At 42.5% G+C, this 25,894-nt stretch overlaps 1 protein-coding gene and 1 pseudogene across 1 annotated transcript in view; one reads left to right on the forward strand and one right to left on the reverse strand.

Annotated features, from left to right (window-relative positions):
* LOC111956389 (partitioning defective 3 homolog) overlaps nt 1-25,894 on the reverse strand; it is a 253,578-nt gene that overhangs the window by 74,974 nt on the left and 152,710 nt on the right. Inside the window, 6 exon segments of the mRNA XM_023976856.2 lie at nt 1,947-1,991; nt 2,850-3,001; nt 6,264-6,450; nt 16,409-16,568; nt 22,879-23,049; nt 23,483-23,671. Of these exon segments, the coding sequence (XP_023832624.2) occupies nt 1,947-1,991; nt 2,850-3,001; nt 6,264-6,450; nt 16,409-16,568; nt 22,879-23,049; nt 23,483-23,671 (904 nt within the window).
* LOC139023500 (lysozyme g-like) lies at nt 9,237-10,764 on the forward strand (annotated as a pseudogene).

A 25,894-nucleotide genomic window follows, 5' to 3' on the forward strand; every position in this document is an offset into this window, starting at 1 on the left:
CTAAAATGGTTATTCAATGTCATTTTTATTTTTATTTTTTACCCATCTACCAATAGGTGCCCTTCTTTGCGAGGCCTTTTGGGGCTCCCGAGTGACTCAGCGGTCTAAGGTACTGCATCTCAGTGCTAGAGGCGTCACTACAGACCCTGGTTMGATTCCAGGCTGAATCACAACCGACAGTGATTGGGAGTCCCATAGGGCGGCGCACAATTGGCCCAGCGTCGTCCGGGTTAGGGTTTGGCCGGCATAGGCCATCATTGTAAATAAGAATTTGTTCTTTAACTGACTTGCCTAGTTAAATTTAGGCTTCCCATAACAAAGGGGTCGAATACATAACAAAGGGGTTGAATAATTAATTAATTTGCAAAAATGTAAAAAACATTATTCCACTTTGACATTATGGGGTATTGTGTGTAGGCCAGTGACCCAAAAAATCTACATTTAATAAAACATTTATTCAGACTGTAACAACAAAATGTGTAAAAAGTCAAAGAGTGTGAATACTTTCTGAAGGCACATAACAGACTGGAAACTACTGAAGGAACTTACGTTGCTATTTGCCATTAGGGAGCCCTATATGCATTGCCCTCTCCTAGTGAACTAGTGAAGTCCTTGACAAACATGTGGCTACAGTCTGTGTCAACAAGGTCCTATAGCCAATCAGTGCAGAAGAAGGCCCACTGGGCCAGGCTATCTAAGCTATTGTGTCCCATCACTCCGCTCTCCCAGGCTGTCACGGTATCAGTCCCAAACGGCACCCTATTCCTTATATAGTGCACTGCTTTTGACCAGAACTCTTATGTTCCCAGGTCAAAAGTAGTGCACTAAATACTTGGGATGTTACTCCCTCTCCTAGGCTGTAACTGTCATCAGTTTCCCCAGGATTGGGGATTTGTTTTGGGCCTGCTAAATGGACCATGCACCATTTAAGGAGTGGATGTATATATTAGAGAGGGAGAGTGTAGCACAGGGGGAGAGAAAATAAACCCTGAAACACTAAAGATAATAGCCTGAAATCTATTAGCCTAGCTACAACAACAGAGTTATTAGGGCAAAATTAAATGGGGAGTTTTTTCCCCCAAAGCTGGGAAAACCTAAAACATCAATTAAATTGTAGGTGGGTGGTGATCRTGTATTTTTCATATGAACATACATCTAGTTGAGATATTTTGTGGATGTCATTTTACAGAGAGGCAAATAAAGTACATATGTGGCCTCTTCTTTGCCAAGTCTTGAATTGGAGGTTAGAAACAACAGGTGTGCGTCCCAATTGGCACCCTATCCCCTATATAAAGCACTACTTTTGACCATTGCCACCCTATGAGCCCTGGTAAAAATGAGTGCACTAAGGGAATAGGGTGCCATTTGGGACACCGCCCTTGTATCTCGTTAGTGACTGCTCAGACACCGTTTGGAGCCTACAACAATGTCCTAACAAGGGACATTAATGACATATTTAGTCTCATTTATGCACAGTAGTCTGACTACGATACTACCTCTATTTTCTGTTGTTTCCCTTTCTTTCTCCTGCTTTCACTGTGCCTTTCGGCTAAATCCCATCCTTCAAAGGATCTGCTATTCAGAGGTGGCTGTGAAAACACACACGGCTGACAATGACGGATGACTTGCTGTCAGTTTGCAGCCCCAGCCAAGGACAGAGCGATTTCGCTTTCTCTCCATCTCTCCCGCCCGCTCTCCTCCCATTCCCTTCCACAGAACAATTAGCAGTGCTGCTGCGTCTTAAGAAGAATCACTGCCTAGTCCATATTCACCAGCCCACAATTCCACTGCAATGACCTCAAACTGTCTTAATGTTCTATGTATTCTCATTGTGATTGGTGGATTCTACATTCTAAAGCAGGTCTGGAATCTCACAATGAAATGGGGGGAGGGACTGTGGAACGGATGAGGTGTCCGTTCTCCCTCAGTGACGTGTCACTCCTTACCTGGCGTGTTCTCTTTGCGAGGGGTGAGGTTAATCTCGTCGGCTACTGTTAAAGGGGGGCAATAAACATGTAGGATCGGTTAGTGAGCACATTCAACATGCAAACATTCCAGCAACGTTATTGTACCGTAAGTACATCATCACATCTTTAGGCAATTTCAAGGGCAATCAGAAAACATGCGAGACAGACAGACGGACAGGGAAATGTAGAGATTTAGGATAGCAATCAGAGCTATTGTGATATAAACACGTGCAGGACTACAGTAATTCAGTAGGGATAAGAAGCAGATTAGATATCGGCTGAGTCCCAAATGGCACCCTATTCCCTTTATGGTGTACTATTTTGACCAGGGCCCTATAAATGGCACCYTATTCCCTTTATGGTGTACTATTTTGACCAGGGCCCTATAAATGGCACCCTATTCCCTTTATGGTGTACTATTTTGACCAGGGCCCTATGGGGAGCCCCATTTGGGACGCAACCAAAGTGTGGGTGAGAGGGAAGATTACTGTCAGCCAAAGCAATCAGAATGGTTTCATGCCACCTCAAGTGAGCTGAAACGTTGTTCTGAGGTGTGACAGGAGACACAGTACTTAAACCTGTTTGATGTCACACAAAAGACAGAGAATTGCATCACATTTCGATGACATACAGTAGAAGCCACAAATATTAGGCTGTGCCACGCAAGTCTTATAGATGCAATTTACAAGGAGGGGGGTATGTATGTGCCTAATGTGGGGATTCCTAACAACTCACAGGGCTGGTTTCACATACACAGAGGGCTAGGCTTAATCTGTKTCTGGTAAACCAGCCAATAACGTGTTGCCATTGGTTCCAGGCAGAGCTGACCTAAAGGGAGTCAAATGAGAGGGAGGAAAGGGACCAGCTGGTTTCCTTCAGTACCTAGATCCATGCTCTTGGACTTGCGTGTCTTGATGATCTCCAGCTGACTGGCATCTCCAAACTGCTTTGTCCGTTTCTCTGACATGCTCTGTCTGCCGAAGCCCTCCCTCTGAAAGGCTCCGTCTGGGTCGGTGTCATCAGGGCTCAGGGTGCTACAGGAGAGGGAGTGACGGAGATGGAGACACACACAAAGACAGAAAAAGAGTGAGGGAGAGCRAGAAAAAGAGTGAGGGAGAGAGAAAGAGAGTGGGTGAGAGAGGAAAGAGAGCGGGGAGGGAGGAAGACAGGAAAAAGAGACAAAGGGATGAGATTATTCCAGTGGTTCTAGTGTAAATCAAACTGTTATTGTCAGGGAGCTTCAGTGGGTCTTCAAATCAAGCCACACCTAGAATCTAGGCCATACTTGATAAGCCACTGATTAAGGTAGAGACTGATTAGGGCTGGACCAGCTACAATCACCACACACTCAGCCCAACCCGCTCCAGGCCCACTGACGAGAACTCAGGCTGGGCCTCATCATCACGGACGCTGCAATGCAAATGGCAAACTATTCCCTATATATAGTGCACAACTTTTGACCAGGGCCCATAGGGTAGTAGGGCACTATATAATGAATAGGGTGCAATTTGGGACGTATCCAGGGTTACAACGGCCCTACACGCCCAGTTAAGTATGCAGCAGGTGGGTGTGCCTGTGTGTCCTTTCAAAAAACACATGGGACACATTGACCTTGTCCTTGTGTATGCGTCAGTGTAGAATTAGCCATTTATTTACCTTGTTTATGTTTCACTATTTGTAGAACGCAACATACAGCGGAGTGAAACAGCCTTAGACCTACTCTACATCTAGCTGGTTCAGCGAAGGAAAAACAGAGGAATCTTTTAAATACACAGCATGAGGTCTAATTCGCAGCAACTGAAATAACATTCCGTCGCGAAAACTTAACAAAACATGGTCCTGATTATCAAAAGGAATGTCTTAAGTCTTAAGACTATATGATCAGTCAGTCTAGATGCAGAAAAAAGCATTTGATTCAGTGGAATGGGATTATCTATTCCAAGTTATGGATAGATCTGGTTTCAACAAAGAAGTGATACAGGGCATCAAAACACTGCATTCACGTCCGACTGCCAGAATAAAGAGTAATGGACGTTTGTCACGAACGATAAGTTTAGAACGAGGGGCAAGACGAGGCTAATCTTCCACCCACGCTCTTCTCCTTGTACACCGAGCCGTTAGCACAGGCAATAAGACGGGATCCAACCTTAGAGGGAATAGCAATAAGAGGCAGTGAACATAAGATATGCACGTATGCTGATGTTCTCTTATTCCTTAAAGCCCCAGGTTCAAGTGTACCTCGATTGATGTTTTACAAACATTTGGAACATATTCAGGGTATGTGCTTAACATACACTAGACTCAAGCCCTAGTATATAATTACACGCCACAGCAAGAGCTGAAGAGTAGGTAGAACTTCCAGTGGACCTCTCTTCATCTATTAAATATCTTGGGAGTGAATCTAGAAAGACACAGGCAAACTCTATGACAAGAATTACGTTCACGTCAACAAGAACATCTATGATGACCTGGACAGGTGGAATTCCCTTCCTTTGGATCTTAGCAGCAGCATTGAAACAATCCAAATGAAAATCCTGCTGAGGTTACTGTATTTGTTCTAATCACTGCCCATAGAAATCCCACCGAAACAGTTTAGGGATAAACGGATATCAAGGTTTATCTGGAACTGTAAGAGACCAACAATGAGATGAACAACATTACAATTACCAAACAACAGGGGGGGGGGGGTATGACCTTACCAAGCCTAAAATATTATTTTGTGTCCGCCCAATCAATTGAGACCTCGTGTGTTTGTGCAATTCAGAATACGAATCCAAATGGAAAGCCATTGAGACTACTTTGACAGAGATACCCGTACAGTTAGTTTTAGGTAATAAGGACATGGTAATAGAAACATACAGACACAAATGAGTGGATTCATTTCTCTTAAGACACGGTTGAGACAGAGGTCAAACTGCTGAGCTGGCCCGCATTGGACCCYAGCTTCACTCCTGCTGTGGAGGCAAAAAGGCATCACATCATTTTCTAGAGAACTTCCAGGACCTAAGTAAAAAAACATGGCTTGGATAAACAAGATTTTCACAGGTTTTTATTTTTATTTTATTTCACCTTTATTTAACCAGGTAGGCCAGTTGAGAACAAGTTCTCATTTACAACTGCGACCTGCAGAGGTACCTACAGGTTCGATACTACGTTTTAAAAGATATAAAACTGATTGACCCTCAGGCACCTCAGAAATGGACCAAATAATTCACCAACGCATACAACTTGGGGAGTATTTAAAACAAACTATTTCAAGTCTTGACTTGGATATTTTATCTTCAAAGAAACACTCTACAGACTATATTAAACAGAAATGGGAGGAGGAACTTAACATTGAATAACTGATGAAACATGGTTGAACATATCTGAGACTCAATTAAGCTCTACCAACTCAAGGACTTGGAGAGAATTCTTTTGGAAGATTGTTATACGTTTCTTCATAACACTTAAACTGAAATAAAAACAGACTGGCCTCCCAACACCCGTGTTGGAGAGAATGTGGATCACACATTGAAACTTACTGGGGAGAAAAAGGACCTAACATTGGAAAAATGATGGGTTTTGACATAGAACAAGCATTCATTTCTTTGTATTTGGGTGAAATACCTGATAAATGACACAATAGAGAAAAGTACCTGTTGAAGGTCCTACTGGCATCCAGTAAAAAGTCACTCGGAAATGGCGTCAAAAAGACAATTTTTAAAGAAACATTATATGGAGCGTATGACCTTTTGCTTTACGAAGTCATGAGGAGAGAGCTCAGGAATACTGGGAAAAATGGGTTTCGTACTTGAAAATTGTCTAATTCAAAAATGTTACTGTTACTGTAACTAATCTGATGAAAGTATGATGATATGTGCTGTACCTGCCAGACCTTGTTTTTTTGTTTTTTATTTTTAAAAAACGATGTAATCTTCAATAAAAACAACGTCAAAAAAAGGAGTGTCAAGTCTGATACATTAACAGTTGATAAACAGTTTCACAGGGAGCTACTAGAAGGAGCAGTGTGTGAGGCTGACTAGGAAAGACACCCTATTCCCTATGAAGTGCACTACTTTTGACCAGGGCCCATTTTCAAAGTAGTGCACTATGTAGTGAATAGGGAGCCATTTGAGATTCACACACTGTCGCCATCAGACACACTGGAGATTTATGACAGGAGGAACTAGTGAAACTTTCTGGGATGAGGAGAATATTCACCATGACACAAGGGCATTTACTGTAACATTCTCTGGTCAAGTAGTGCACTATGTAGGGATTAGGGTGACATTTGGGATTGTCCTCTGCTCTCACCTCTCATTCTGAATTGGAATATCTTTGGCCCAAGTTGGAGGGACCTCCACATGGAATCCCATGTCGTCATGGGAACTGGAAGACGATTGGTCAGAGAGGTGGGCAGGAAGTACAGGTGGCCGATCGTCTTCGATGATGACAGTGTCGTCCTGGGGCATGTTGACCGTAGGGGAGAGCTGGTAGTTACCTGTAGGACAACATGGAGAAGAGGTTTTTATTAAACATGACTTAAAAACATAAGCCTATGCAACATTAAGCAATTAAAAACAGTTCTGTATTGTAGCAATGAGGTTTGTGCAGTAGGGGTTCCCAGTAGGGGCAGGGGTTCCCAAACTTTTTCACTCGGGGGCCCACCTTCCAGCATTGGGGAACACCCCCCTACTGCGCACGTGCCATGTCCATTTCTATGGCCACAGGCACTGTTCATGACAGTTCACACCTCTCTTGTTGGTGTAGAGAATTTTGCAGGTTTAAAAGCTTATTTCCTGAAATTCTACACATTTTGCCATGGTGTGCTATTAACATTTTGCAGTTTTAAAGTACATTTTCTTGCAATAGATCTCTAAGGTATGCAACAAGTAACAATACAAGAGGAACTGATGATGCACTAGCCAATTTTGAAATTGCAACTTGTATTTTCTACTATCACAAGTTTCAAGAGTAAGTTTAAAGCCGGACTGATCTCCCCCCCACCCCTGTATTTGTTGCTGAGTCTCTCGAGTGATGGTTTCATATGTTTTGAAATGTTACAGTATCAAGTTCACTGCGTTCGAGGTTTCTTTTGACAKTCTATTGCTCTTGGAAACTGTGCAGACACGGTGATCGAAGTTATCTAATTGGCCAGCGGTAGGCCTATCCTGTAGGTAGGTGCACTTGATTTGATCTCTAGCCCTGCTGGGTAGGCGGAGTTCTACTTTCAGACACATGAAATGGATCAAAATGGGAACACTTTGCCTTCACGGTGCTGGAGCTGCTGAATCAAGTGGGCTCCCGAGTGGCGCAGCGGTCTAAGGCACTGCATCTCAGAGCTAGAGGTGTCACTACAGACCCTGGTTTGATTCCAGGCTGTCCCATAGGGCGGCGCACAATTGGCCCAGCATCGTCCGGGTTAGGGTTTGGCCGCCATAGGCCATCATTGTAAATAAGAATTTGTTCTTAACTGACGTGCCTAGTTAAATAAAATGTTAAATAAATCAAAAATAGTGCACCAACTGCCAACAGCACAAAATAAATACAAAACACAGGAATGCAAGGCTTTAACAATGTTTTTTTTACAGAAATGTTTGGTGACCGACTAGAAATGTCTTGGAGATCGACCAGTCTATTGCGATCGACCGGTTGGGGACCATTGCATTACACAACAAGGGGAAAGGGGGATACCTAGTCAGTTGTCCAACTGAATGGCTTCAACTGAAATGTGTCTTCCGCATTTAACCCATCTCCTCTGAATCAGAGAGGTGCGGGGGGCTGCCTTAATCGACATCCACGTCTTCGGCACCTGGGGAACAGTGGGTTAACTGCCTTGCTCATATACACACACATTTAAAGCGTTAATTTAATACTCATTTGACATTTGATCTATTTATTTGATATTTATTGGACATTTGATCCTTTGATATAGCAACATAACTAACTTGCCACAATAATTGTTGAATTTAAAAGCAGACCCAGACTGAAATTCTCAATCAGCATCTGTCATGACATTCCTAAGAGTCATTAGAGTGTGATTAATGCAAGCTGCACCATTGTGAAAAAGACAACTACTTTCTTTGGCACGCTCACGGAGCGAAAAGTCCCATTTCTTTGTATCCAATTGAGGGATTTAAAACCACATTGATATGCAATGCAGGACTTTCTGCAACACTATCCTTAATCTATCTTTGTGGGTAACTGACTGTCTATAGAAGGATGGTTTCTATGCTGTATAAGAGCCCTACACAATAACGGAGAGAAAAGTCCATTTGTGTTAGGAATGTGTTTGGGTCTCATGGCAGGAGAACAGGACTTTCTACCCAGGACCTGAGGCCAGCGTTAGTGTTGTTTCTCATAGCCTTTCACACTGAGTATGTGTGGTACCAATTACATCCACAGTTCCAACTGCCTGGCCAACTTGCATGGCTGGATGAATAGTAGTGTGCTTAAAGTTCAGGCCGTGACCAATCTTAATAGAGCCGAGTGTGTGTGTGTGTGTGTGTGTGTGTGTGTGTGTGTGTGTGTGTGTGTGTGTGTATATTTAGTGTGTTGTTGATCCTGTGGTCTCTAGTCCCTACCCCTGCTATGTGTCTTTTCAGGGAACTCTGTGGTGTCGGTGAGCCCTCAAACCCAGTAGGGGACTTTTCTCTCTCAGCCCACACACACACACTGTCCCTTGACAGACCAATGGACACTGAGAATGGTTCTATGGTTCTTTAAGTAAATGCCATGGTAGATGAGTTTGAATGAGGGTGGCAAGCACTGAGTAACCCAATGAATAAATCAACTTTCATTCATGCTTTTTTTCTAGAAGCAAATCAACTTTCTGGATGGACATCCATCCATACGTAAGAGTGTTATTATGGGTAACAAATGTCACCCTATTCCCTTTATAGTGCACTACTTCTGACCAGGGCACATAGGGCTCCGGTAAAAGGTAATGCACTATAAAATGAATAGGGTGCCATTAGAGCCTCAAACTTATTTGGTGGACCAAGCCAAGGTCACTCTTCTACCAACAACAATGGTGCTGACAGGTGAACAGAACTCACAGCTCCTGACTTGGTGGGATTCCCTTCAAATGAAGGCTGTTTACACTAGCCCTAATACAATCAGACATTGGGGCAAAGGAACAATAGTTCCAGCTTCTTTACAGAATTGTCTTGTCTTCAATAAAAGCAATTATCAGAGACTATGTGGAAACAGACCGGTGAATTTAGAAGAGGAACAGGATTTAATAGCCGAGAAGTAGAAAGGCAGGCAGGCCGGATGAAATGAGAGATGGCGAGAGGTGAGAATAATTGGGCGAGAGAAGAGGGATGCAGAAGAGAGAAGGTTATTTTTCCACTGTCCAAGTCCACCTGCCTAATTAGCAAAGCAGGGGAATTGCCTTCAGTGCACTTCTTGAAAAAACGAGCCGTTGCCTAAAGAAGAGAATAATTTATTGAAGTCTCTTATCCTCTGTAGCTAATTGTCATAGCAGTGGGGAAGGTCTGCACAACAATGGGAAAGTGATCAGAGAAATCCGGCAAAGACAAAACCTTTGTTAGCCCCGATCATGACTAGTCTTAACTAAAACAATACAACTTTAACTCATTTTGCCATTGTATTCTCAGGGGCAAGCAACATCACAGAGTCTAGCTAAAAAAGCATTGAGGTTCAAAGTGATGCACTTATTCTGTTTTGAATTTTGGATGTAAAATAGCATGTTTTTCAAACCAGCAAGCCGACAGTGTTCATGCCGTCTGTAATTCAGTCTGAAATGACAGACGGCATGTAATCTGAAAGCAGCACAGTATCTCCTGGCCAATAGACGACTACTGAAGCAAAAATAATGCAACAAGCCTGGGTTGTGTTTTTATACCTTGCACAGTCGTGGTTCAATTTCAGCTATTCCCATATTGGGCTTGGCTTATATGAACTGAGCAACGGTTTCCTGGAAATCATGCGTACTCCCCAAACCAATAGAAGAACAGCAATCCAGGTAGGTCTACTCTATAAAAAAAAAAATGAAGGCGGGTGTGCATACTGTCAACGCACATTCAACTGAGGCGACCACTTGGCTACACGGAAGAAAGCYGTGCGACTGAATGAAGAAGTCAGCCATATCTCAACTCTGCCTTTGTTGTACAGAGCCTTAGGGTGGTTAATAAACTCTCGTCACGGAGAGATTATGCTGGTTGAAACTACTGGTGCCTCAAGGGAGACAGCAGGAGCAAACCACTACACTGCAGGGGAGGACRCATCTGGCAAAATGGCAAGGGGATGATCTGGATGACATGACGAAGTACAAGGACATCGTCGATAAAGTGTGATATACACCCAGCTATAATCTGTGGCATCATCTCGAGAGATGGGAGAGCGGGTGGGAGAGCAATAAGGGCCACAGACCCCCAAACCAGGCTGGGGGGACTATGGAATGGGCCTTTGGGCTTATGCACATTGACATTACCCCAAGCGGTGGAAAACACCTGAATCCKAAGGGGGAATGGGACAGTGAGGAACATCTTGAAGAAGCCACCGGGTATCTCATTGAATTCATCGATAAGATAAAGGAAAAGTTCAACTGGAACAGAGAGAGGAATCTGAAAGGAGGAATAGCAGCCTACAATGTGGGGGTTGGAAATATCCATTCATATAAGGAGGTGGATGTGAAAACCACTGGAGGGGACTACTCCAACGATGATGTTGCCAGAGCTAGATGGTACCATATATAGCGGTACCAAGACGGAAATCGRTATTGCCAAATCTCATGAGCAAATGGGCTTATTACACCACTGAGAGGGACTAGTCCAATAATGTCACCAGAGGGGGGGGTGCTCAATATTCCAAACGTAATGGCAATAAAAGTAAACTGCAAATATATCTAGAGGTAAATGTTTGACGTCAAAATAATTCACAAAACGTTATGACAATGTATCCCTATTATGATGGTTAWGTTAGATTCTAGTTTAGTATTTTGCTTTATCCACATGAAGATAATTTACTATAACTAACTTATTGCTAACCTTTATGTAAGAGTGTTTATGCTTAAAAGGGCAACTCCCCCTTTTCAACCTCATATTCATAATCACCAGCACCAAACCAGTGTGTACATATGCAAAAACAGCACATTTCAACGTACTGTAGAAAACAATATAACGTTAAAAAGTTCTACCCGATGACATCATCAAACGTTTAAACATTTGAAAAACAGTGATTTTCAAACAATGAGACCTGGGGAACAACAAAACACTTAAAACTGTTAAAGTATGAGTATTATAATCTATATATCAATTCAYGTGAATTGGAAAGCTGAAGTTAACTGTAATCATAGAGATGAATGAAAATAAAATGTTCAGCCTACATTTTCAGCCTGGTGATTTATTGTCGGCTGAAATTTTAATCTCTACGATTACAGTTCACTTCGGTTTTCCAATTCACATGAATTKATATACAGTATTGTAATGTAACATCACACTAACATCGTCTAATAAAACATTTGGTTAAAAAACTTAATCTAATCTATGACATATGAAATTGTAAGTAATGCCCTGTCTAGTGCCATACTTGTATGTGTAATCTAATAGACAGAACGGATACTTWGTTTTCTCTGTAACCAGGGGTGATGGTTCAACTAGGAGCGGGATAGGTACAACTGTGCCAAGCTCATTTGACCTCAAAATAACTCCCTGTCTGAATCTATGACATGGACAGACATTGGATAGGAGACGAAGTGTGACAGACACTGTTTAAAACCCCTTAAATGTAAWGTCCCCATATTTGGGGACCCTAATGGATTTTTGTATTCAATTCAGTCTGGTATGAGAACGGTAKCCYCTATCTGGAAAAGCAGGGTGTCTGCAGAAAGTGGAGTATCTTGGCTATTGATCTGCGCCTTAAAATCATTGGTGTGACTTACTACCATATATGTGCATGCAAATGTATTTAGCAGGCCGAGCCAATGACCTCACTTCAAGATGGCTGCTACCTACATTTTGGTTAGCGTTGTGAAGCATAATCAAAATAAGCACGGAATACGTTGATTCACACTGAAAGCYGGGACTCCACAGATCATGAGGATGTCTTATTTGTCTGCCTGTGACCAACCCGCAATTGATCATCAGCTCAGAGTTAAAATGTTCATTTTACACAATGTGTTCACCAAACATMTYACAAGGTAAGCTTCGATTTGGCCTGTGTTTGAGCTATAGCTACAAGGGGGGTATGAAATKAATCCTTAGGTTGGTAGGAACAAAACTAGCCTATTGCTGGATGTTATCTGATGATAACAGTATGACTTAATGGCAACATCGAATGTCCATCGAGTGACTATCTTTGCGCATGACAAAATATGATGAAAACACTTGGTTATCCCCTGTATGTCCCCCGACACCACCACAATGTTTGAGAGAGGTTGATGTTGTAGAAATTGTGTTTTTATACTGAACAAATAGCATTTAGGGATTGCAAATATGTAATAGCACTGAAATGACCTAATTTACAGACATATGTCACTTGGAAAGGTTTAGGGACACTTGGAAATGTCACGTGAACACACCTGACACCACTTACTAAAACATCTGCCCATTTCTAGTTGATAGGTCTATCAATCCCATTTTTTGTTGTTGATATTGTTCACATATTGTGGAAGCCATCTGATGTGTTTCCAGCTCTGGGAATCAATCATTTACTTATAGCTTGTCAATGAAAGATTACTTTCAAAATAAAATAAAAACGGTTATTTTGTGTGACTCTGATCTTGTGTATTGTTAACTATGTGACTGCTATCTATCTTCTGATAATTTCCTCATAATCTCCCAGATGTCTTCTTTCCAAACAGTCCAAGTTTTGGCAAGTCAGAGTCATATAATTACACATGAACAKCAGTTACTTTTGGGTATGTCCATTTATGATGAAATCTACATTTTGCCATTACATCTAAGTTAGTCTACACAACAGATAATGATAAGGGTGTCTTCCAAAACTCTTTTAGGGAAAAACGTAATTATTAAAGGGATAGTAATTTGGGTGAACTCTCCCTTTAATAGTTCATAAGCACTGTGGGAGGAGAGGGATTTGAAAGTGTAACGGAGGGGAATAGTTGAACTGCATTAAAAATATTTTATTCGCTGTCTGTTTCTCAAATTGCACCTTATTCCCTTGATAGTGCACTACTTTTGGGAATAGGGTGCCATTTGGAATTCAAACACCGTTCTTCATCCTCTGTTAAACGACGCCAGTGAATTAAATACGGGTTTATATACAGGGTTCGGTGGATTTCTTGTAATTAGTTACTGATTACAGTTACATGGAAAATAAAGTAATCAGTAACGTAATCCTCTGGATTACTCAAAATGAGTAACGTAATGACTTTAAACACCCAGGCATATGAGAAAAAAAGAGAAACCCGCACACTGCTCTTTATCAGACTTTACGCATCAGAGCTTTTGTGAATGTTTATAATTTGCACCCTTATGTAGACATTGCTCTACCCACATCTGTATTACGCATCAGATGAGGTTGGAGTTGAGGGAAAATAAACATGTGACCAAATATAACAATGTGCATTTCATAAGTATACTAATACAGTGTGTACATAACGCAATAAACAAGTCTGTAACACCACATCCAGGACATCGACCTATCAAGTAAGTTTTGATAAATCATTGGGTACAGTGCAAGAAAGAACGTCAGAGTAATGAAAGCGACACTTTTTTATTTTATTTAGAGATATCACATTTAGAAATATCACATTAGGATAATTCATGTGGGACTAATTCACCACCTGAGGTGGTGGTTAGTTCGCCAACTCTAAATATAGCCTAATTATTGCTGATTGTATGCCATGTAATTGACAGGACTATATCTAACAGTACATGTCATGTATAAGCCTATATCTAACAGCACATTTCATGTATAGGCCTATATCTAACAGTACATGTCATGTATAGGCCTATATCTAACAGCACATTTCATGTATAGGCCTATATCTAACAGTACATGTCATGTATAGGCCTATATCTAACAGTACATGTCATGTATAGGCCTATATCTAACAGCACATTTCATGTGTAGGCCTATATCTAACAGTACATGTCATGTATAGGCCTTTACACTCACAGTGAACGGCCAACATGAGTGCCCCTTCGTTCAATATAAGAGTTGATGAATAAAATGTCAACCTACAGAGAAGCATCTTCTTCTCAACATTAACAACTGTTATAACTGTTTTTCCCACATTCACGGTTTGAAATATTGCGCAATCAGAAAGTGCACTGTAAATACGCTACAAAGCAGTAGGCAGAACTCTATGGAGTCCAGGAAACTGTATGACTGACCAGTGGGTCAGGTTTAAATGGTTTGGCAGCCTTACCTACTCATTCAATCAACTGGAATCCAAAAAGAAGCCATCCACCCTTGAGGGCGATCAACTAGACAACATTTTGCTGAGTTGAGTGCATGTGAGAAGTCCTGAGGGTGCGCGAAATGACAGCAAGGCTGACAAAGTGGTATCAAATGTTCTTATTGATATTAGTTGAAGTAATACTAAAAGTAATCAGCTGTTTAACACATTTTTTTAAGTCATCCGGGCTGATTACAATTAGGTAATCCCTGTTGCATGTAATCCGTTACTACCCAATACTGTTAATAAACGACTTTAACTTTATTCCAACCACTTTAAATCGGACATTGACACAAAGCCTGACAGACAATTCCTAACTGCTTTGAGTTCTTTAGGTATGCAAAGACATAATGAAGAAATACACTCAGCGTTCGATGAACCATGGGAATTGGGGATTTTCTAACCAGAATGACTCAAATTAAGGCACACAAGTGAGTCACGCAACCAAGATGAAAATCTAAGACATAACCGTCAAGCTGTTGTTTAATGGTTCACAATGAACATTTGGTGACACTTTAATCCTGGAACGTCAACAGTTACATGCTCTGCCTCTAAAGATTAAATTCAGGTCATTGTTCTGATGTTAAAATGGGCTGACAGTGCAACAACAACCCTGCTTAGGATACATTAGACTGTATCAGGATGTAGATATCCTGCAATAGATTCACAGTGAAAAAACTGATCAAGGAAGTGGATGGACGCAGAGTGATGTAACAACCTAATAATGGGTCTCATACGCTATCTATATAGATGAGAGTGATGGCAATGTAAGAACAACATTCGGTTTAGGGCTACTCCAATAGAGAAAGTAGTACCTCCCCCTGCGGTCCACATGTGTTTTTACAGTGGATTATTTGATCTGTGACGATTAGGTTTGTCAACACAGGAAATGGCGTAACTGACTGTGCTTTGAGTTTCCATTCAACTTTCAGCTGATCTTAATGTCTCGGAAAATGTCAAGGAAAAGGTTGCGTATGATTTACAGCTCAGGGGCCCTTGTATGGTGCAGCGCACCTTCTGATTGATTCAGTGGTGCGCGCGTGTGTGTGTGTGTGTGCTCTGTGAATCCCTGAGCTCTCTGTTTGGAGTTTGCCTGCTCTGACAGAACCCCAGGCCGACCCCGAGAGAGAAGACCAGGTGTGTGTGTGTGTGTGTGTGTGTGTGTGAGGGCCTTGGTCTGACAAACAGCGAGACAGGACGGCAGGCAGGGATTTTAACGGTGGGGCCACAACTGAGCGGCAGAGATTCAATCAATCATAGACTTTAGATGGCAACCAGCCAGCCGCAAGGCCAGATGTTACAACACGAGGTAGTGGTGCACCTATTCCAGCCCACTCATGGTCCACCTTCTCTAGTATATAAAATGGTTAAAAGTGAATACTTTTTATCAGTAGGAGTCATCAGAAATTGTGTCTTATTAGTTCTTAGTTATTTGGCCCTTGTTGTTCCAATAACAATACCACATTATCTGAACTTGGCTCAGGTGTTAATTGGCTGTTATCAAAACTGTTAGGTTCCAGTTTGTAGAGTGTGAATGACAGACAGATCTGGTGCTAACCCAGCAGTAAGGGTGTGAGAAGCTATAGGGCAGGGGTCAGCAACAGACGGCCGGTCCAACACCATCCCGCGAGGGATTTTTTKGGGCCCCCCCAAAGTTTTTAGTAAACCAAAATTGGGGGCTATTTTAGTTTTGGGTAAAAAAAAGACTTAAATCACCAGGAATTGAGCCAAAAATGTGTTTTATTTAAGAAAGTATTTCCACGAATAAAAAAAAGACGTGATCGTGTCTCACTGTATTCAAGGTATGAAATTATTGTTATTTTCAAATACAATCTCTTTTTGGGCTTAGTTGTAGTCAATTTGCAGTGTACAAATTACTATAATTATGTTGCGCCCGAACCATCCGCTCTTACAAAAATGTCCCGCGGCTTAATCTAGTTGCCTACCCCTGATATAGTGAGTCACCCATAGAGTAAGACATAAGACTCAACTTTGCCAATGTCCATGCTAAAACGGGTTGTATCCATCTAGAGTCCTCCATCTGTATCTATGGGGTCACCTGACTCACCCATCATCCTGCCCATCAGAGCCTGCTGTGGCATCAGGTTGTCGTCCAGGCCCTCTATGCCCCCATACAGGGAGTGGGAGATACGACGCTCCCGGTCGTCCAGCAGGGAGGAGTTCAGGAGGGTCTGCTCCGGTCCCAGGGGGCTCCCAGGGGCCTCCAGCTACATAGATGGGTGAGAAGACGGGTACAGTCAATACATGACATATTGGAAGAAACAATCATTATAGTGGGAAGGTGCAGTATGAGACGAAATTCTCCCTTTGGTACATTGGGATTAAATCTTAAATCTTTAAAGAGTTTGAACTAGCTCAATGCCACAACCTCATTATTGCCCTTTCACGCTCACTGTAGGATAGCAGCAACAATGACAGCTTAACTTATAGATAACAATAATCCCCTCCGTGAGGGACAGGCAGACCGGTAGAGGCAGGCTAGCCTGGTGCTAACATTAGCCGCAGCACCACCACGACCACGGCTAGCTAGATAAATGACCATGGATTTCCAATAGCAGTTAAGACACCGGCTGTCAACATTCCCCCCACAGGAGWGCAGCAGCACAGTGACATTTCCCTCAGGTGTCAATCGGACACACTGCTGTTTAATGGACAAATAGGCCATTTGCTGACTATGTCACCTTTAAACACACATGACTGAGGAGGACGTGGGGTTGAATGTGTACGGACCAAAGAATTCCATCGTATCAGTAGAAATGACAGGATCTCTATGGTGTGGATGCCCTCATTGTTTGCACTTAGAATCTCCTATATCATTGATTTGAACTACAGGGACTGCTTCCTTGACAGATTATGCCTAGTAAGACGAAGAAGTATTCTCAATGGAGATTCTCCAYTGAAATAGCATTTTTTTAGTCCAGAATTTGGGTCTGGGAAAACCATCCCTTTAGTGGTGTTGGAAACTTACTTGAGCCCATTGGAATTACATGAGCCCGTTTATAACTGCATAAGCAGCTTCTTAGTAGCAATAATAATTGGTTAGGATGTGTGGATTATTGCAGAGACAAGGGGAAGGACAGAAAGTGTCCGTCCGTCCAGACATGTTCTTGCATTTCTGTATGTGATTATTTCTAAGGAAGTAGGTAAAGGGCAACAGTTGAGTCTCAGCTCCTGATAAGCTAGGCTCGTCTCTGTGGAACTAGGGCAAGGAGCGATGTGGAACTCTACATYGAGGTGGTGGTGTGAGGACAACAGTTGGAGAAGAAACAATAAAAACTCTGCCAGAGGGGCCCACCTAACAACACTAACTGAATACTTCTCACAAAACACACATCCCTGACCAAGAAGGTTCTGGGCTCAGGCTGGGCCACGACACCACCATTAGAGGAACAATTCTTGCTCAGCAACAGAGAATGACTGTTTATCTTAGACATACAAGGAGATGACTCCGCCTAGTCAGATATTATAAATATGGGCTTGTTTTAGTTGTCAAATCAAATGTATTTATAAAGCCCTTTTTTACATCAGCAGTTGTCAAAGTGCTTATACAGAAACCCAGACTAGAACCCCAAACAGCAAGCAATGCAGATGCACAGCGGCTAGGGAAGAACTCCCTAGAAAGGAAGTAACCTAGGAAGAAACCTAGAAAGGAACCAGGCTCTGAGTGTTGGCCAGTCCTCTTCTGGTTGTGCCGGGGGGAGATTATAGCACTACATGGCCATTTAAGACCAGACCGTTGTTCAAGATGTTCAAACATTCATAGATGACCAGCAGGGTCAAATAATAATCACAGTGGTTGTAGAGGGTGCACCAGATCAGCAACTCAGGAGTAAATGTCAGTTGGCTTTTCATAGTCGAGCATTCAGAGGTCGAGACAGCAGGTGCGGTAGAGAGGGAGGGAGAGAGAGATGTACACTACCATTCAAATGTTTGGGGTCATTGAAAAATGTCCTTGTTCTTGAAAGAAAAGCAAATTTTATGTCCATTAAAATAACAYAAAATTGATCAGAAATACAGTGTAGACATTGTTATTGTTGTAAATGACTATTGTAGCTGGAAACGGCAGATTTTTTATGGAATATCTACATAGGCGTACAGAGGCCCATTATCAGCAACCATCACTCCTGGGTTCCAATGGCACGTTGTGCTAGCTAATCCAAGTTTAGGCTTGGAAATTAAGGYTATTCCATGCGAGAAATTGCCAAGAAACTGAAGATCTCGTAGAACGCTGTGTACTACTCCCTTCACAGAACAGCTCAAACTGGCTCTAACCAGAACAGAAAGAGGTGTAGGAGGCCCCGGTGCACAACTGAGAAAGAGGACAAGTACACTAGTGTCTAGTTTGAGAAATAGACGCCTCACAAGTCCTCAAATGGCAGCTTCATTAAATAGTACCCGCAAAACACCAGTCTCAACAACAGGTAAGAGGCGACTCCGAGATGCTGGCCTTCTAGGGAGAGTTCCTCTGTCCAGTGTCTCTGTGTTCTTTTGCCCATCTTAATCTTTACTTTTTATTGGCCAGTCTGAGATATGGCTTTTTCTTTACAACTCTGCCTAGAAGGCCAGCATCCCGGAGTCGCCTCTTCACTGTTGACTTTGAGACTGGTGTGACTATGATACCTATGTAGATATTCCATTTAAAAAATCTGCCGTTTCCAGCTACAATAGTCATTTACAACATTAACAATGTCTACACTGTATGTCTGATCAATTTGATGTTATTTGAATGGACCAAAAAAAWTWGCTTTTCTTTCAAAAACAAGGACATTTCTAAKTGACCCCAAACTTTGGAACGGTAGTGTATGCTGTGTCCAACTGGATCAGCACCAGAACTTAGAATCTAACATTAGTATAAGATTTGCCAACAACAGATGTGCATCACAACATGAGGAAATGTAATCAGTGAATAATCAATCCACAGCCCCTTCATTTCATTTCCCAGGTGTTTGATAGACGTGATAACACAGAGAGAGACCGGTGTGATACAGAAAGGTTCAGTTCTATTGGTGCACAAACAGCTGAACAATCACCAAGCAGACAACTGCCAGTAAAACAAGGGTAAGTGAGAATGACTGATGCTGGAGACGGATTTCAAGAGAGAGGCCATTTTGCTTCAGACTGTAGGAAGTTAGCCTCTACTTTAAATGGGGTAAGTTTCATGAACTACCCCAACAGAGAGCCTATCTAGCCTGCCTTAATAACAGCCAAGGAGATTTGCCATACTGAGGTCGGTCAACAAATCACCACTCTACCCACTCATATTCAGTCCTATAATTAAACTGGTGCAGGGCTGAACTCCATTGGGTCTGAATTGTGATGAGGGAAGGATCTGTCAGAATAGCCCTGTGGGGCGGGGTTTAATATTGAGGAAGTATTAGTTCAGATTCAGAATAAGGTTTGCCAATGATTACTATCCTAAAGAAGTAAGCGCAGGAGGAGATGTCGAGGAAAGAGAGGGATGGTGTGAGGTGATGAGTGAAAGGAGCACCACCTGTCCATGAAGCTGTGCCACCTGAACGSCTGTGCCCTTGGTAGACTTCTACTATGGTTCATAGCTTCAATTGAGATATGTCACTATACCCCATAATGTCAAAGTGGAATGTTGTTTTTAGAAAACTTGACAAATTAATACAAAATGTCTCGGGTCAATAGGCATTCAAACCCTTTCTTATGGCAAGGCTAAATACKTTCACTCTGTGTGCAATAATAGTGTTTAATATGATTTTTGAATGACTACCACAGCTCTGTACCCTACACATACAATCATCAGTAAGGCACCCCAGTCGAGCAATGAATTTCAAACACAGATTCAACTACAAAGACCAGGGAGGTTTTCCAATGCATCACAAAGAAGGGCACCTATTGGTAGTTTGGTAAAAATAAAACAAGCAGACGTTGAATATCCCTTTGAGCATGGTGAAGTTATTAAATACACATCGGATGGTGTATCAATGCACCCAGTCACTACAAAGATGCAGGTGGCCTTCCTGACTCAGTCGCCGGAGATTAAGGAAACCGCTCAGGGATTTCACCACAAGGCAAATAAAAACTTTAAAAATGGCTGTGTGAGAAAACTGAGGATGGATCAACAACATTGTACTTACTCCACAATACTAACTTAAATGGCAAAGTGAACTGAAGGAAGCCTGTACAGAATAAATATATTCCAAAACATGCATCCTGTTTGCAATAAGTCACCAAAATAAAACTGCAAAAAATTTGGCAAAGAAATTAACTTCATCTCCTGAATACAAAGTGTTATGTTTGGTGCAAATCCAACACTCACTGCGTACAATGCTTCATATTTTCAAGCATGGTGGTGGCTGCATCATGTTATGAGTATGCTTGTCAACGGCAAGGACTAGGGAGTTTTTTTTCTATAAAAATAAACTGAATAGAGCTAAGCACAGGCAAAACCCTAGAGGATAACCTGGTTTAGTCTGCTTTCCAACAGACACTGGAAGACAAATTCACCTTTCAGTAAGACAATAACCATTTTTTATTTTATTTTACCTTTATTTAACCAGGTAGGCTATTTGAGAACAAGTTCTCATTTACAACTGCGACCTGGCCAAGATAAAGCAAAGCAGTTCGACACGTACAACAACACAGAGTTAAACATACAGTCAATAATACAGTAGAAAAAGTCTATAAACAAAGGAGCAAAGGAGATTGGTGCAAAGGAGCAAGATAAATAAATAAATACAGTATGGGGATGAGGGAGTTGGATGGGTGCAGTGATCTGTAAGCTGCTCTGACAGCTGGTGCTTAAAGTTAGTGAGGGACTGCATTGATGAATTAAGGTCACTAATGAGTGAGGCACTCCTCTCACCTGGTTGTCTAGGTCTTCATTGAAAGGAAAAACCTAAGACCAGCAGACACTAGTCCCTCCGTGGAATGATTTTGACACCCCTAACCAACACCAATCAGCCTACACCACTGCGCATACACCTGTTGTTACTATGACAACTAACATAACCATGCCAGCAAATGACTGCTGTCTGAACACAATAATCCGATTTGATCACTTGTAACTTGCTGTTTGGACAGTCATTATGGGTATTGTGTGTAGATGGGTGAAAAAAATAAATATTTAATCCCATTTGAATACAGGCTGTAACAACAAAATGTGGAATAAGTCAAGGGGTACGAAAACATTCTGAAGACACGGTACATCACATACTCTGTGGACCGCAAGGGAAATGGATCAATTAAGTATAATTCATCTTCTACATAGACACCTATAACCATAATGCTCTAGTCCAAGCCATCCTTTCAGCTGTATCTGTGACGCAGATATCGACGAGTCTCCCCTGTGTGTCTGTACCTCCTTCAAGGCCAGTGCTCTCTGSTCTCACCCCTGGCTTCTCCACAGCACAGCATGCCCCGACTGCAGCACACAGCTCAGCCCTTAGCCCCTGCTAAGTTACCAGCTGCGCTAAATTACCAGCTGCGCCATGGGCATCTCAGGTCTGACATGTACCGTAGCAAGAGGCAGAGGCAGGGATGGAGGCGTACAGTTCACACTACAAACAACACACTGCTGGAAAGTGGGCAGTGCAGTACAATAGATAGAGAAGTGATCAAGCCAGGATAGTCTTGAGTATGTACCAATATCATGACACTGAAATGAAAAAAATACTTTGTTGGCCAGCCGTCATCAACTACCCCATTAGACCCCGGGGCATGGAGGCTAAGACGAGAGCGCGTCTACATCCCAAATGGCACCCTATTCCCTACATAGCACACTATTGTGGACCAGAGCCCCTGTTCAAAAGTAGTGCACTAAATAGGGAATAGGGTGCCATTTGGGACGCAACTCATGTCGTGTGAACTGCTGTGACCCACCTGACTAACTGTTCTTTAAATCCTATCCATAGCAGAGCTCTCCAGTCCAGAACGTGTCACTGGCTTTGGAATTTAACATGGGGACTACATGTGGGAGGGTGTATGTTAAAGATAACTGAACAACTGTATCAAGTGTTTTTGGAAAAACTTCAAACTTCAAGGCATCTCTGTGACGGGTTGTCAGTGGTCACAGAGTGACGGGTTGTCAGTGGTCACAGAGTGACGGGTTGTCTTTTGACATTATTTCTAAATAAGCTAAACAAACGCATACACAAAACAGAACGCAGTCATAAAAAAAACATGCATCTTTAATTAGGTAATTAAACATGTGAAAAGAGAAAACAATACATTGGCAGTAACTAAGGAAAGGAGGACGGAGAGCCACAGCGCTATCAGCTGCTGCCTCCAAAAAGCCGACAATCACACAGACTCCCTGTGGGTTACAAAGTTATTTCAGCGTACACGTGTGTTATTCAGTGGAAGCCGGTGAGAGGAGGACGGCTTATAGTAATGGTTGGAATGGAATATAAGAAATGGTATCAAATGCATGGAAACCATGTTGGACACGTTTCCATTCATGCCGTTTCCAGCCATTACTATGAGCCTGTCCTCAGACTGGTGTTAGTCCAATAATCTCCACAGCTGTCCCAGAGGGATGGTTAGGCTTACCTCACTGCGTTTGGTGACCCTCCTGGCCACTATCAGCTGAATCGTCCCGCGTTTGTTGCCCTCCACCGACATGGACGTCCTTAGCGTCTCCATGGCCTCCTGGTTGGTCTTGCCTATCAATGACTCCCCGTTCACCGCTATCAGCTGGTCGTTGACCCGCAGCCGTCTATCCTGTTCACACAGCATATGACACGCTGGATCAGAATCAGTCAACACCCACGATCAGGCTGTTCAACGCAATAGCACTAGTGCTGTTAATCTGCTCCCAGATCTGCTTGCGTCATCTTGCCAACTCCTTGTCACACCGAACAACGAGCGAAACCCAGGCTACTTAATTCCCTAGAGAGTAGGCGAACAACGAGTGAAACCCAGGCTACTTAATTCCCTAGAGAGTAGGCTAGAGTGCAAGAAACAGACTGGCACCAAGGTTACTGCACTGTCAGTGGAATAACAAATARCAGAAAAAGCAATGAAGTTCACTGTCAAATCAGAACTGATAGACAGAAGATGCCAATAGGCAGATTAGTATATAAACTCCAGAAAATACATCATTACTTATATGACCATGAACATCGGAATCCTAAAGGGGGGGGGGGGGACTCACCTTGCAGGCAGCTCCTCCGTTGATTATGGACTTGACGAAGATGCCTAGGTCAGCGTGGTTCTCCTTGGAGCGGTTGCCCTTGACGCTGACCCCTAACCCTGCCGACCCCGAGTCACTCAGAGGGATCTCAAAGGTCAGGAACTCCCTGGTACCGTCAGGGGTCAACACCAGGTCATCCTCCTCAACCTTCTAGAACGGAGAGAGAGYGAGGGAGGGAGAAAGGATGGTGTCACTGATCATTTCTGCTGTTGTGAGATCTACTGATAGGCGAATACAAGATTAGTGTCCCAAATGGTACTCTATTCCCTCCATAGTGTACTACTTTTAACCAGGGCCTGGTCAAAATTTGTGCACTATACTGTATACAGTACCAGTCAAAAGTTTAGACACACCTACTCATTCCAAGGTTTTTCTTTATTTTTACTATTGTCTACATTGTAGAATAATAATGAAGACATCAAAACTATGAAATAACACATATAACATCATGTAGTAACCAAAAAGTGTTAAACAAATCAAAATATATTTAATATTCTTCAAAGTAACCACCCTTTACTTTGTCACAACACAACTGATTGGCTCAAATGCATTAAGGAAAGAAATTCCACAAATTAAGTTAACAAGGCACACCTGTTAATTGAAATGCTTTCCAGGTGACTATCTCATGAAGCTGGTTGAGAGAATGCCAAGAGTGTGCAGAGCTGTCACTGAGGCAAAAGGGGGCTACTTTGAAGAATCTAAAATATATTTGGATTTGTTTAACACTTTTTGGGTCACTACATGATTCCATATGTGTTATTTCATAGTTTTGATGTCTTCACTATTATTCTACAAAGAAAATAGTAAAAATAAAGAAAAACCTATGAATGAGTAGGTGTGTCCAAATTTTTGACTGGTACTGTAGGGAATAGGGGTGTCATTTGGGACGCAGCTACGCTGATTCCGATGCTCTTCAGCATCAGGAGCTATGGGATGACCAACTCACATCTATGAGTTTAGTTACAGATTAGAAAACTTCAGCATGAACATGTGTGTCACTGGGAGTTCTTAGGGCAAAGGTTGTATACACTGTCTGTCATAGAGATCCTACAAGTCGGGGTWCTGAATGTATTATGGCCTTCTGTAGCAAAGCAGAGCCTACATTGACATTGTGACTAAACACATTGTCAGAAGAATGGAGTATCTGATGACAATAAGTATGCCTAGTCACTTTACCCCTACCTATATGTACTGTACATATCTACCTCAATTACCTTGTACCCCGAGACGGGGACTCGGTACTGGTACCCTGTGTATATAGCCTAGTTATCGTTACTCATTTTAGATTTATTCCTTGTGTTATTATTTTTCAATCTTTTTTTAATGCATTTTTGGGAAGTAAGCATTTGACAAATCAAATTTGATTCTGTGATCACCTCGCAGGCCTCCAAAAGACACTGGAATGTATACAATTAAGAGCATTATCTACACACAGAAGCAGGCACATACAGTATCCCAGAAAATGCAACAGGTGCCTGAGCCTCATTGAATAACAAAAAAGCTATTCTCTCTGCCTTGTCAATTGACAGCTGTCCTCTGAATAAATCTGCACACTAAACTACTAGCAATTATGTGCATGTGTAATGAATGCAGTCATAATCAAGCTCAGTGTCATACATTCATTAGCTCCCATTGTTTGCAGAGAGAGATTGAATTACTTTGTGGAGAGACCGAAGGAGAGGGAGCGGGCGGGGGAATAGAGAGAAAGAGAACAGAGAAAGAGGAGAAAAAGAGACAGAGGAAGAGAGAGACAGTGAGAGCGATAGAGGGAGAGAGAGGATGAATCCATGTGGAACACAATTGCAGAACTGCCTTCTCTTCCCCTCCTCTCCTCAGCAACCCAGGCTGCAAGGTGCTTTGTATTCCACAGAGTGAATAAAATGGCACCTCCACTCCCGTCCCTAATCTCAAMCCCTACGGCCCTGGCTCCGAAACACCCCTGGCCTCACTCACGCCCCCGATCGCTCCCAACAGCATCACCTGAAGCGATTAGAGGCGTGCTCTCAACTTTCCCAAACAAACCTGTCGATTTGATTGAATCAAAAAGTCACTTGAAACGAATTAAAAGCGCAAAGAGGAGAGGAGAGATGAGGAGGCAGTGGAGGATGTAATTGCTGGAGGGAGCCCATGTGGAGAGCCCTGAACGCTTCTGAGGCTCTTTTTTTTTTTTAAAGCAGCTCTCCTCTCTCTCTCTCACTATCTGCCTTAGACCGCATGCTGATAGACCATGAATATCAAACACCTGGGGGATAGACAGAGGTGTCCAGACAGACTGATGTGGAGGTGTGTGCGGTGCACAAAGAGAGACTCGCACGCACGCACGCACGCACACACACACACACACACACACACACACACACACACACACACACA

Source organism: Salvelinus sp. IW2-2015, linkage group LG32, assembly GCF_002910315.2.
Source record: "Salvelinus sp. IW2-2015 linkage group LG32, ASM291031v2, whole genome shotgun sequence".
NCBI classification, from domain to species: Eukaryota; Metazoa; Chordata; class Actinopteri; order Salmoniformes; family Salmonidae; genus Salvelinus; species Salvelinus sp. IW2-2015.